The sequence below is a fragment of the Sitophilus oryzae genome, unplaced genomic scaffold, assembly GCF_002938485.1.
Source record: "Sitophilus oryzae breed Bouriz unplaced genomic scaffold, Soryzae_2.0 scaffold_1189_pilon_pilon, whole genome shotgun sequence".
Lineage (NCBI taxonomy): Eukaryota > Metazoa > Arthropoda > Insecta > Coleoptera > Curculionidae > Sitophilus > Sitophilus oryzae.
In genome coordinates this window covers 725858-737622 of record NW_022145825.1, presented here as the reverse complement: position 1 = coordinate 737622, position 11765 = coordinate 725858, and the positions used below count along the sequence as shown (strand labels likewise).

General features: G+C 31.7%; 1 protein-coding gene across 2 annotated transcripts; it reads left to right on the top strand.

Annotated features, from left to right (window-relative positions):
• The first annotated feature begins 3635 nt into the window (after positions 1 to 3635).
• On the top strand, positions 3636 to 10644 carry LOC115891661 (actin-interacting protein 1). Of its 2 annotated transcripts, XM_030912204.1 has the most exons (11): positions 3636 to 3913; positions 3972 to 4093; positions 4174 to 4264; positions 4389 to 4717; positions 5913 to 6197; positions 6250 to 6471; positions 7502 to 7825; positions 7929 to 8087; positions 8820 to 8822; positions 8900 to 9050; positions 10054 to 10644. In XM_030912204.1, the coding sequence occupies exons 1-11, from the start codon at positions 3898 to 3900 to the stop codon at positions 10161 to 10163; spliced, it is 1812 nt and encodes a 603-aa protein (XP_030768064.1). In that variant the 5' UTR covers positions 3636 to 3897; the 3' UTR covers positions 10164 to 10644. The 2 variants fall into 2 exon arrangements, with proteins under 2 accessions (XP_030768064.1, XP_030768065.1); XM_030912205.1 differs by lacking the exon at positions 8820 to 8822 and having other exon boundaries at positions 3639 to 3913.
• The last annotated feature ends 1121 nt before the right edge of the window (positions 10645 to 11765 follow it).

Here is an 11765-nt window from a genome sequence, read left to right as displayed (position 1 = left end):
TTTTACTTGCATCATTTATTGAATGTTATATTTGGTATTTAATTTATTATTAGAAATTATTGTTACAATAATGTATGTTTATAATTAATACGATTTAAAACGTTTTTTTAACTCCACCAAATATGGTAATGTTTAGCAATAAATTCTATAAAAGGTAATTTCTCTTATCTAAATTAATAAAATTCAAAATCTCCTGTTTTTTTGAATATCGTCTACTAGAGAGGTCGGCTGTTATCGATAGCCAACCCTGTCGATAGTTTTCATAGTCCCACGAGAGATTGTCGATACTATCGATAGTGCACAGTACTATCACAACCGTTACCAAACTAAGCTGACATAGTCCGTATTTTACACCTTAAGTATATATGATCTAGGATTTTACATTACACATTTCCACCCAAAATATATAATAAATTATCTGTTGTCGGCTGATATCAATAAAAACACAATTATAATGAAACAAATTACATTTTTTTACTTCCATGAAAACTACTTTACAGCGTGTCTAATAGAGCTTACTAGAATTACTAGCTCATTTATCCGTAGTTACTGGCTCATGTATCCGTTATTACCTAGAACGTAAAAAATTACACATTGCAATGTTTTTACACGAAAAAACTACGTACCGTAAAATGGGGTGAATAGAAACATAGTGGTGAATAGAAACAAAATTTCTGAAAAAAATCAAATCACGATTAAAAATATTCAAAGTAAAAAGAGTCGACATATCTAATTTTTCTATCATTGGTAATACACAATAAAATGTAAAAACTATATTTTTATCTGTGGCAGCACTGTTTCTGTCAATCAGCTGATCAATAAATGTGAGATCGATTTATCACCTATTTTGTATGGCGCGAAAACTTTATAAATAAAATATTTATTTTTAAAGTAATACATAAGCTGGTACATGTAAGTTGTCATATTATATGTATTGTTATTTATTGTTAAACCTACTTAAATATGTAATAATTTACTGTTTCTAATCACCTTGTTGGAAGTAGAATAGATAAAAACCTAAACATCAATGTGTGTTTCTATTCTCCCCAATAGCAGGTGAATAGAAACACAAATGTTATTTTTATTTAATATTTATATGCATATTTTTCAAAAATCAAATTATATGTATACGCCAAGAACAAACAAAGACCCATGTTTTAAAATATTCGGGAAAATAATACCACATTTTTATCAACCGGTATATCGCTAATAACCTACGAAACTGTTTCTATTCACCCCATTTTACGGTATTTGTTTTGCATTGCGGTTTTTACGCACCCACTCCTGATTTTAGTTTTTTAAATCGCATATCCTATTCGATTTAAAAAAGTAAAAGATTTGAAAACTATCGATTATTACCTAAAAACTCGATAGTTCTCGATACTAACGCACTATCGATAGATCCCATCACTATCAACAAGCCACGCCAAAAGATGTCGCTGTTTTTGACAGCTTCAATCAAATACATTTAAATTTACATATACCGCGGCCTCCCCATAAGAGCAATGAGAGAATTTATGTCCCAGGATTGAAGGACAGAAGATCGAGTTTGACATAAGTCCATCCTTGTTCAGTAGCTGGATGTAATGCACATGCGCCGAAATGCTACTTTTTCTATTGGCCGAATGGTGTCGAGATGGGTTATCGATTTATTTTTGGACGCGTCGTCGGCGTGGATTTTGTTTTCAGTTTGGACTTGGGCAGTCGCCATTGGTGTCATTAGTGTTTTCTCTAACTTTCTGTGTTTTCCACGTGTACTGTGTTTTCGTTTGTATTTTAATCTTTGTGCGTTTATTGACAATTTTGTGATTTAGTTTTAAAGACTTTTCCTGTAGTTTAATTAATAGAACAATGGGAATGGGCTACTTTATATTTAGTGTTACTATTTTAAAATAAAAAAGACATTATAATGTAAAGACTAAAAATAGAGACTACATAAGGCTAATTATAATGCTTACACAGTTACACACAGACTGTCTTATTGTAAATTATTATTGTTTTTTTTTTCATAATATAAAAGAGTATTTACAATGCAACAATGTAAATAATTATATTTTTTGTATCTAGCTTGATTTATGTATAAACTTAATATGTACATACTTTTAGTTATATTTGTTTAATAAAAAATATGTTAATAATAAAGAATTACTTTTGTTTCATTTTAAACCAGGACTGATGTTGATTATTGATCATAAATACATGGGCAGTAAAAGAAACAATAGACAGTAAAAAATGTACTGTTATACTTTGTTTTGCTGCAATTTTTAAGTCGAGTGAAATAGATATGCAATTTGTAATACTAAGTTCTTAAGACAGTTCCTTAATTGAGGTTTTACTAAATTATTTTTTGAATTTTAAAAAAAGTGAAATAGATATGCAATTTGTACTACGAAGTTTTTAAGACAATTTCTTAATAATTGTGGTTTTACTAAATTATTTTTTGAATTTAAAAAAAAAATATCGTACCTGTCACTTTTTTTCATTCGTTTTATTTAATAATAATTGTCTAACACAACAAAGTCTACTTAGAACGATATGATATAAATATAAATGAGTTCATTAAAAAATGGTCTGATTAAAATTAGTACCTAAATAAGCAAAAATTATCCCCTCATAAAACAAGAAATTAAGGAGTTCAGTAAAAGGATTGCAACTATATATTTTATTCAGTAAATTTTCATAATAGTAAGTATAAAAGCACAATCTCTAAAACGACAATATGAATAATGTATATTAAGATTTAACTCGAGTTTCAGTGAAAAAACTATATTGATATTAAAATATTTTAATACCTTCAGAATACTAATTACATACCATAAAATAGGAGTTTTTCGATGCGGGAAGCCTATCTAGAAAAAGAATTTTAGAAATCAGCAATGGGATTCTGTAAGCTCTGTAGCAAGAAATTTCCTATCGAGCCTATGCTATTTGTATACGATTGATGAGTCACTAGACAGGGAAATGTTTACAGAATCGCACTGCAGATACCTATTACGCTACTAGGAGCCCCCCATTGTGAGACAGATATAAAATAATTTTTATATACCTATTCCATAGCCTATTTTTTTAAATGTCTGTAATATTTATAATAAACTTATTTTAACGAGTAGAAGTATTGCACCAGCATCAAAATTAACACTACTTGTAAAAAACTGTTGCTCCTTGAGTTTGTAATAGATATAAACAAAATAAACATTCGAAAATAACTAAATCGAAGATATCTGAAAACTTTTGGTTGAAAAAGTGTTTTGCCATAACATGTTGGATACGATTAAAATATCTCAATTGATAAATATGCGCATAATGTTACATTATCAAACTTATTTGATTTCAGAATATTTAACAAAAAACTTCCAATTTTTCGAAAGATTTAAAATTCAATTATTAGAACGTGTTTAACCTCAACTTAAAATAAATAAAACCAAAACAAAACATATCATATGATTTGGAACTGTCCAATCAAAGTGCTTACAGATCGAGCAAGCGCAGAAAACCTCCTCCCGAACAAGGATAGACTTATGTAGGAAATGCATTGACATTCTATAGCCATCCTTCAACATCGGGACAGGAATTTAAGCGGTACTCTCCGTATATTTTATTAAAACGTATTTGGCTTCAATACATTTCTATTTTCTATCTCATTCGCTGAAAAAAATAGTATCCTTTTCTAATGACGTTCACTGACACTTCCATATATGGATAACATAACCGCTATAAAATTCAACGATTACTAAAGTGAATAGAAATAAGTGCCAAGAATCTTTATAAGGGTAATTTCACAATTTCCTACTTTGTGTTGTACTTTTTCAACGGTCCTAGACAGTGCCTAACTATTTTAGTCCGAGACTTCGACGTTATTTTGGTATTTTTCCAAAACCGGAACTAAGGGCCTAAAAAATGTCCTACGCCTGCAGTAAGTATTGTGTTTTGCTATTTTGTTTATTATTGTTTGGTTTACGTGCGAATTTCAGAAAGTATTTATGCAACTTTGCCTAAAACCCAAAGAGGTCAACCACTTGTTTTGGGTGGAGATCCCAAAGGGAAGAACTTTTTATATACTAACGGAAATTCAGTTATAATAAGGAATATTGCAGTAAGTATTTATTCTGGTAATTAACAACTAAGTATGTAGCTTTTAAAAAGTTTAAATAATGAAAATTAATGTATTTTTAGAACCCAGCAATTTCTGATGTTTATACCGAACATTCTTGCCTAGTGAATGTTGCTAAATATTCACCCAGTGGATTTTACATCGCTTCTGGAGGTGGAGTATATTTATTTAAACTTTTATTCAACTTACATTCAGTATATTATGATTAATAAAAGAAATATTTCATAGATTAGGTTATCTTTTTATAAGGCGTCTTAAAAATACCTGTTTTCTATAGATCAATCAGGAAAAGTACGGATCTGGGATACAGTAAACAAAGAGCACATCCTTAAAAATGAATTCCATCCTTTCGGTGGCCCCATCAAAGACATTGCCTGGTCCCCTGATAACCAAAGAATGGTTGTTGTGGGAGAAGGCCGTGAAAGGTTCGGGCATGTTTTTATGTCAGAAACCGGCACGTCAGTTGGAGAAATCTCTGGACAGTCCAAACCAATCAATTCGTGCGATTTTAGACCTGCTAGGCCTTTTAGGATTATCACTGGAAGTGAAGATAACACTATTGCTGTGTTTGAAGGACCTCCATTCAAATTCAAGATGACCAAGCAGGTATTTTTATTTGGTTTTGTTTTATTTTCTATTGTTTAGGGAATGACTAATGGTTCTGATCTGATAATGAGTCATAATGAGAAATTTAAATAATGAAAATAGCTTAAATATGCAAATAAGATATTTAAATTTTAAAGATTAAATATTTTGGCTATCCTTAGTTTGTAACTGGTTCATTTCTTTAAATTCTTGGTAATATTGTCACTCAGTGAAATAAAATAAAGTCCCTTCAATGAGAAAATTCATGACATTGACAGTTCTCTAACATTTTTATAGACTCCCAGGTCTAGTCTGACGTCACGTCAGTGGGCGCAGTTTGAGATCTTTAGAAACACAATTAACAGTTTGACAACTTTTTTTGAGATGTTTTACTAATTTGTGAACCTAGATCTTTTACTACCTTGTTAAAAAACTAGGTATTTTACACGTAAAAAATTGTTTTTATACTAAGGTTTTTTAATCCTTCACATCCCTGGTATACCGCGTATTTTTCAAAAGTTAGATAAAAAAATGAGATTTGGTACTTTAGCATTTGATTCACTGTACAATTAGTTTTATCCACTTTATGTTTCACTGGAAACTACTACAACTTTTGATTTTTAAATGGTGCCTTATTCAGTATTATCTTACTTTATTTCATAGAAAAGTACAATCTGAATAATAAAGTAAAAAGATATTGAGGGTACATTTTAAAAATCAAAAGTTTTAGTAATTTCCGGTGAATCCGGAAGTGACAGATACTAACTGAATACGTCAATCAATCCCAATTTATGTTATATACTAACATACCAAATCTCGTGATTTTATCTGAAAAAATAATGAAGTTATAGAGATGAACGACTATTGAAAAACACCCGGTATAGGAAAAAATCAATTTAATTTTTTTGCAAAAAAAACACTAGAAAATTGAAGACATTGACAGTTGTCTGTCATTTTTATAGACTGACTAAGTCTGACGACACGTCAACAGGCGGAGCTTGAAACCTTTAGAAAGAATAGAGATTTTAGAGTTGTGACAGATTGCCACAGATTAACTTAGTTTATGGTTTTACTGGTTCTCTGAAAGTAAATATTTTTCAGTTTTTACGGTTTCGTGAAACATACCTCATAAAAAACTAGGCATTTTACATGTAGTTACTTAGTTTTTACGCTGTAGTTTTTAAGGATTTATGTCACTTTAATTTTTTCTGCAAAGGACCACTCTAGATTTGTCCAAGCCGTCCGGTATTCACCGTCTGGTAACCTGTTTGCTTCCGCTGGATTCGATGGGAAAGTATTCCTCTACGACGGCACATCTTCCGACTTGGTAGGAGAGGTAGGCAGCCCAGCACACGCGGGCGGTGTGTACGGGGTTGCCTGGAGTCCAGACGGTAAGCAACTGCTTACAACTAGCGGCGACAAAACCGCTAAACTTTGGGACGTGGAAACCAGACAAATCGTTTCAGAATTTAAATTGGGCAACGCTGTAGAAGATCAACAGGTAAGAAATAGATTTTTTTTAGATAAATATGTAAAATTTTAAATTTTTTAAGGTGTCGTGTCTCTGGCAAAACGAATATCTGCTCTCTGTGTCGCTGAGTGGGTTTATTAACTATTTGGATGTGAATAATCCAGATAAACCTCTTAGAATTGTAAAGGGCCACAATAAGCCTATTACTGTATTAACTTTAAGCGAGGATCGTACTTCTATCTTTACTGGATCTCATGATGGTATTGTGACCAGGTGGAACACTGAGAATGGTGAAAATGAAAAGGTATGTAAAATTATATGATTATGTTTGGTTGTATATATGGATGGTGGAAGTATATTTTGGTGGAAGTATATTTTTTACTCAGTAGTTTTATACAGGTACGGACAAAAAGTTATTACTCTTCAAACCAGTTAAAAAATATGTAGGAGTTGAGGCTATGAGAAATTACTGGAAATTATTTTCAAGTTTGTAGAACGGCCGCTAGAGAGCGTAACTGCTAGGAAAAATAAGAAAATAGAAGTTTTACAGAATTTTGCCTAGATAAAGGGTGCTATAAATAATAGCTTAATAATCTTCAATAAATTTTGGATTTTTTTGTCAGTACCATTTTCCCCTATCTGCTAAGATAAAGTGGTGGGGGAAGGTTAGATCTATCTTTATTTAAATGTTAATAACTCCGGACTGGATGATCAGAATCCAACAAACGAGGGCTCGTTTAAAAGAGCGTTCCTTACTCTATATTATACCATAAAAATAATAATAATAAGCTTTTGAGCGTAGCCGCTAGGGGGCGCTGTCTTACAATTAAACAAACATTGCGCGTTTTTTCAAAAAAATTAAATGCAATAGTATATACAATTTAGCTGATAGTAAAGAGTAATAAAAGCTTAAAAAGTCAGCGAAATCCGTATCTTGATATCTTCTTTTAAACCGAAGATATTAGCAATATTATAATAAATACATCACCTATTGTATTTGTTATAGAAATATTTTGTTAGTTTTCTAGGACACATGTTTATAACTTTTACAGTTGTTGTTATTTGATTTATAATAATTTTAATAAAATTGAATCTTTTGATTTAAATCATGCCAACCCTGGTTATCATTATATAGAAATATAATGACATTTAAAATAGCTAAATACTCTTCAACATGAAGATGTCTAAAAAACGCAGTTTCAGCTAAAACAATTTTTTTATAGAAACTGGAATCTTATAGATTGATATGTGAAAACTATGATTAGGGTTAAAATCAGAGCATCAGCCATTAATTATTTCAGTATATTACATTTTTTTTCCCCCCCATTAAACAGATTGATGGTGCTGGACACGGTAACCAAATCAATAGTATGCGAGTCCATGACGGCACTCTCTACACCGTCGGTATAGATGACAGTTTGAAGCAAATCGACATCGAAGGCAACGCCTACAGGCCGCAAGACTTAAAGCTGGGCTCGCAGCCCAGAGGCATGGATATCCTGAAAGAACAGAACGTTATCATTGTAGCTAGCGTAAATGAGATCACGGTAGCTAAAGATAACAAGAAACTAAGCGTTCTGAAGGTCGGTTACGAGCCTACAGGTGTCAGTTGTTCGCCAAGAGGACATGTTGCTATAGGGGGGTCTGGTGACAATAAGGTAAGTTTTAAATATCTGAAGACTGGTCTGGTCTGTTTTTTTTTTCTTCAATTTGACTTATTATGTCTTCTGTAGGCAAATTTAGACAATTTTATTATTTTAGGTTCATATATACGAACTTGACGGTGATAACCTGAAACTGTTACAAGAACTGACGCATCTGGGACCTGTCACTGACGTTTCTTACTCACCTGATGACAAATATCTCGTCGCCTGTGATGCAAATCGGAAGGTTATCCTTTATGGCACAGAAGATTATCAGGTAAGTGAATATCAAGATTTTTAAACAGTTTTTAAAACTTTTAAAAATACTTTTATTTCAAATATATGTTTTCCAAATTTTCAAAATTATTTACGTTCTGAAAATAGACATTTTATTTATTGCTGTTTTGACACATAAAATAAAACTTCGCATATTTCTTTGTTATTTTTTTTTGATTATTAATTTAGAGTGCTCTGATAAGGTAATATAGTTAATCAAGGAGACAAGAAAATACAGATCTCATTGTTTACAAGCAGGATTAAAATTTTTTAAATTTTATTTATCACTTCATTCTTTTATTTTTCAAAAATAAAAAGATATTGTTTCCATAAGATATATAAAGATTAATTTATTAGAAAACATTTATTATTTATTAGAAAACGTTTATTATACTTGATTATTTTTAAGATTATAAAAAAATAAATTAGTTGAGTTGGACGAAATATTTTGTACTGCTTAACTGTTTTAAACCATAAAAAAAACACGTATATTTAAAAAATAAAAAAACATGTTTTTTTTCAACCCTGTAGTAAGCTATATGAAGCCAATTTATCTCTAGAACTGACGTCATATGGGAACTAATCGAAACACATTCATATTACCCTGAAATGACCGCAAATCTTCATTTATATTGGCTTCATATCGCCGACGAAATAAGCGTGTCTAGTTATAACATGCTCTAAGTTTTTTAACTAATACAATATTATTTAATTTTGCTTTCTGTGGAAAAAGATTGTAAGTACTGTGGAATTTAATTTTTTGTTTCTTTTTTTCTTGTTATGTTATCAAAGAATATTAAAAAAATCTTTCAGCCAGCGACAAAACAAGAGTGGGGTTTCCACAATGCCAGGGTAAACTGTGTTGCGTGGTCTCCAGATTCTCAATTGGTGGCCAGCGGTAGTCTGGACACAAGCATTATTATTTGGTCGGTGGAAAAACCTGCCAAACACATTATAATTAAGAGTAAGTGGCTTTATACAGGGTGTCTCCCATTTTCGTGTGTTTTAGAGGGTTTTTCGTTTGTTAGTAGAGATACAATGCAACATTTTCAAATTCGCCTTGTATTTCAGGAAGTAAGAGGGTCAAGAACGGTAAACTAATAGGATTGCTCATCCTCATAAGACGTACGTTCGCCTCTTCCCGCGCTTAAGCTGACAGTAGTGACGTCATTGTAGTCCTTGTCTCATGATAGTGTGTATTATTAGTTGCCTATGGTAAACTTATAAAAATAACAGCTGAGAAATTTTGTGTTAATTATTTTGTCAATTTTAAATGTGAAAAAGGTGTTTTTAAAGTTTTTAGAGCTATAGAGTGTATAAATACGTTCATTTTGTGATTTGGATTGTGACAAAGTGCTTACTAAGTGCCTACGATATTGTTTATTAATTATTTTAAAGCAAAATATGGAAGTACTCTAAAAAGAATGCCTGCAAAAGGTGATGCTGGGAACTGTTGTTCTTAAAAATGCATTATCCGAGTATTTAATACGATTTATACAGTTAATTTTCTATACTGCATACATATTTTTCATACAATTTTCTATACCGCACATATTAGTTTAAATAAATAAACTAAATAATGGACATTTTCATTCGGCAACCAATAATGCACGTGTGTGTATTATTGGTTGCCGGATAAGGGCTAATAACCATGACAAGGACTACAATGACGTCACAAAGCGAGAAGTTTTCGCATGCACTTGGCAGACACTTTTGGCTGAATGAGCAGTCCTATTAGGTTAACTGTTCTTGTAAGAGGGTTAGGACAAATCTGTGTGTAGTATCTTTAGTTTCATATAAAAAATAGCAGTGATATATAAAAACAGCATCTTTGTATCTTTAATCATAAATTAAAAACCCTATGAAATACACAAAAATGGGATACCCCGTACAAGTTTAGTTATTTTTGGTTTGGTACGTAGTGCACATACAATTTTTTTTCTAATCTCTGTTGTTATTTAATATAGATGCTCATGCTCAAAGTCAAATTACCAAACTGTCCTGGGTAGACAACACTACTTTGGTCTCGGTTGGACAAGACTGCAACACGAAGTTATGGACAATAACTCCTTTCTAGTCTTTTTGAAGGAACTAACAAAAAACGGTGTTTATTTTTCTTGAAATTATTTCAAAACTCTTTCGGCTTAATGCATTTAACTACTATGTGATTTCTTTTATTTTCCTTATTTATGATATTTATTTATAAAACATTTTTTTGCTTACGCACATAGGCTTCAGTTTCTTACAGTAGTATTTAGTTTGTATTTTCTACTAAAAAAAGCATTTTTTTTATGTTCCTACTGTATTTTTACAAACATAGTATATACAAAAAAGTATTTATAAAAAATCGTTTTTTATACTTAAAAGTTTGATATTTTTGCACTTTGTATTTTTTTTTGATCAAAGAAAAGTATTTTGAAACTATTTGAGGGTATGCTTCTGCTAACTGAACTACGTACGATTCATGGAGGGATTGTTTTTCATGTATATGGGTTGAGTAAATTATAACAAAGTATTATCTATATTTATCAAATAAAAATATTATTACATTTATTGTATGTTTGTGTTTCATTTTTTAAGCTTTTTATACCCCTATTTTTAACTCGACAGTACTAATTAATACACCTAAAACATAAATAGTTTAAACGTTGACTGAAGAAATAAGAAGATGCGCATGCAACCTTATGGGCGATTTCGTGGCACAAAACCTGTGGATAAAGAATACTGTACCGGAGTTCTGCTTTCAGTCGACAGAGTGAGTGGTTGCCGGAGACAGTGTTGCCAGAACTACTGATTAATCCGTAGACTTGCGGATTTTGAGTACAGTGCTTTAATAATGCGGATTTTTTATCATTAAATAATTTAATATAATTTTATATGATTAAACAAAGAACGTCGTCAGAGTTGGCTTGGAAATGAAGATCGCTGTTATTTCATATGTAAAATATTATGGTAAAAATGTCAATAATCGTCATTTCCAAGCCAACTAAACAACTTTTTTTGGATCATACGACATATAAAGAATTTTTATTTTTGTTTAACGAATAAATTTTCAATACATAAACGCGGATTTTTCATCCAAAAATATTTTCGTCAAACGTATTACAGATATTACACATTTTAATATGGCAACACTCGCTTTCAGTTCCACACCGTTTTCGATATGCCTTCTCTAGCCGAATTAGAGAAAATAAGTGTTTTAGGCGTTGGCCGCAGAACGATTGGTGTCTGCACCGTACAGCACTTCAGACGTCAGGGGAAATCAAATCAGTCTTGTCACGAATTGGCCCATTAGGTTGCATATCTTCCCAATTCTTTCAATCAACGGTATTTTTATTTTGAAACACCTAGGCACAATATATAATAATAATAGCTCCCGTATATAGCGTTTAACGCCTGGGGAGTAGCAAGGTACAGCTTGCCATACTAGAGCCGTTCGGTATACAAGGAAGGTAATGTGGCTAGCACTACGCTTCAACCGCCTATTATTACCTCAGGATTGTCAATCCCAAGTACTCATTTAAGGCTGAGTCGACCTATATAGGTACCCAAACTATTTTTATTTTAATAAAAATAGTCGGCTGATGAAATGCCGGGTGTGGGAATCGAACCCACACCTTGAGATTGGTAGACGAGAGCCTGTACCTCTACGCCACCGGGCACCTTTTTTTTAACTGGA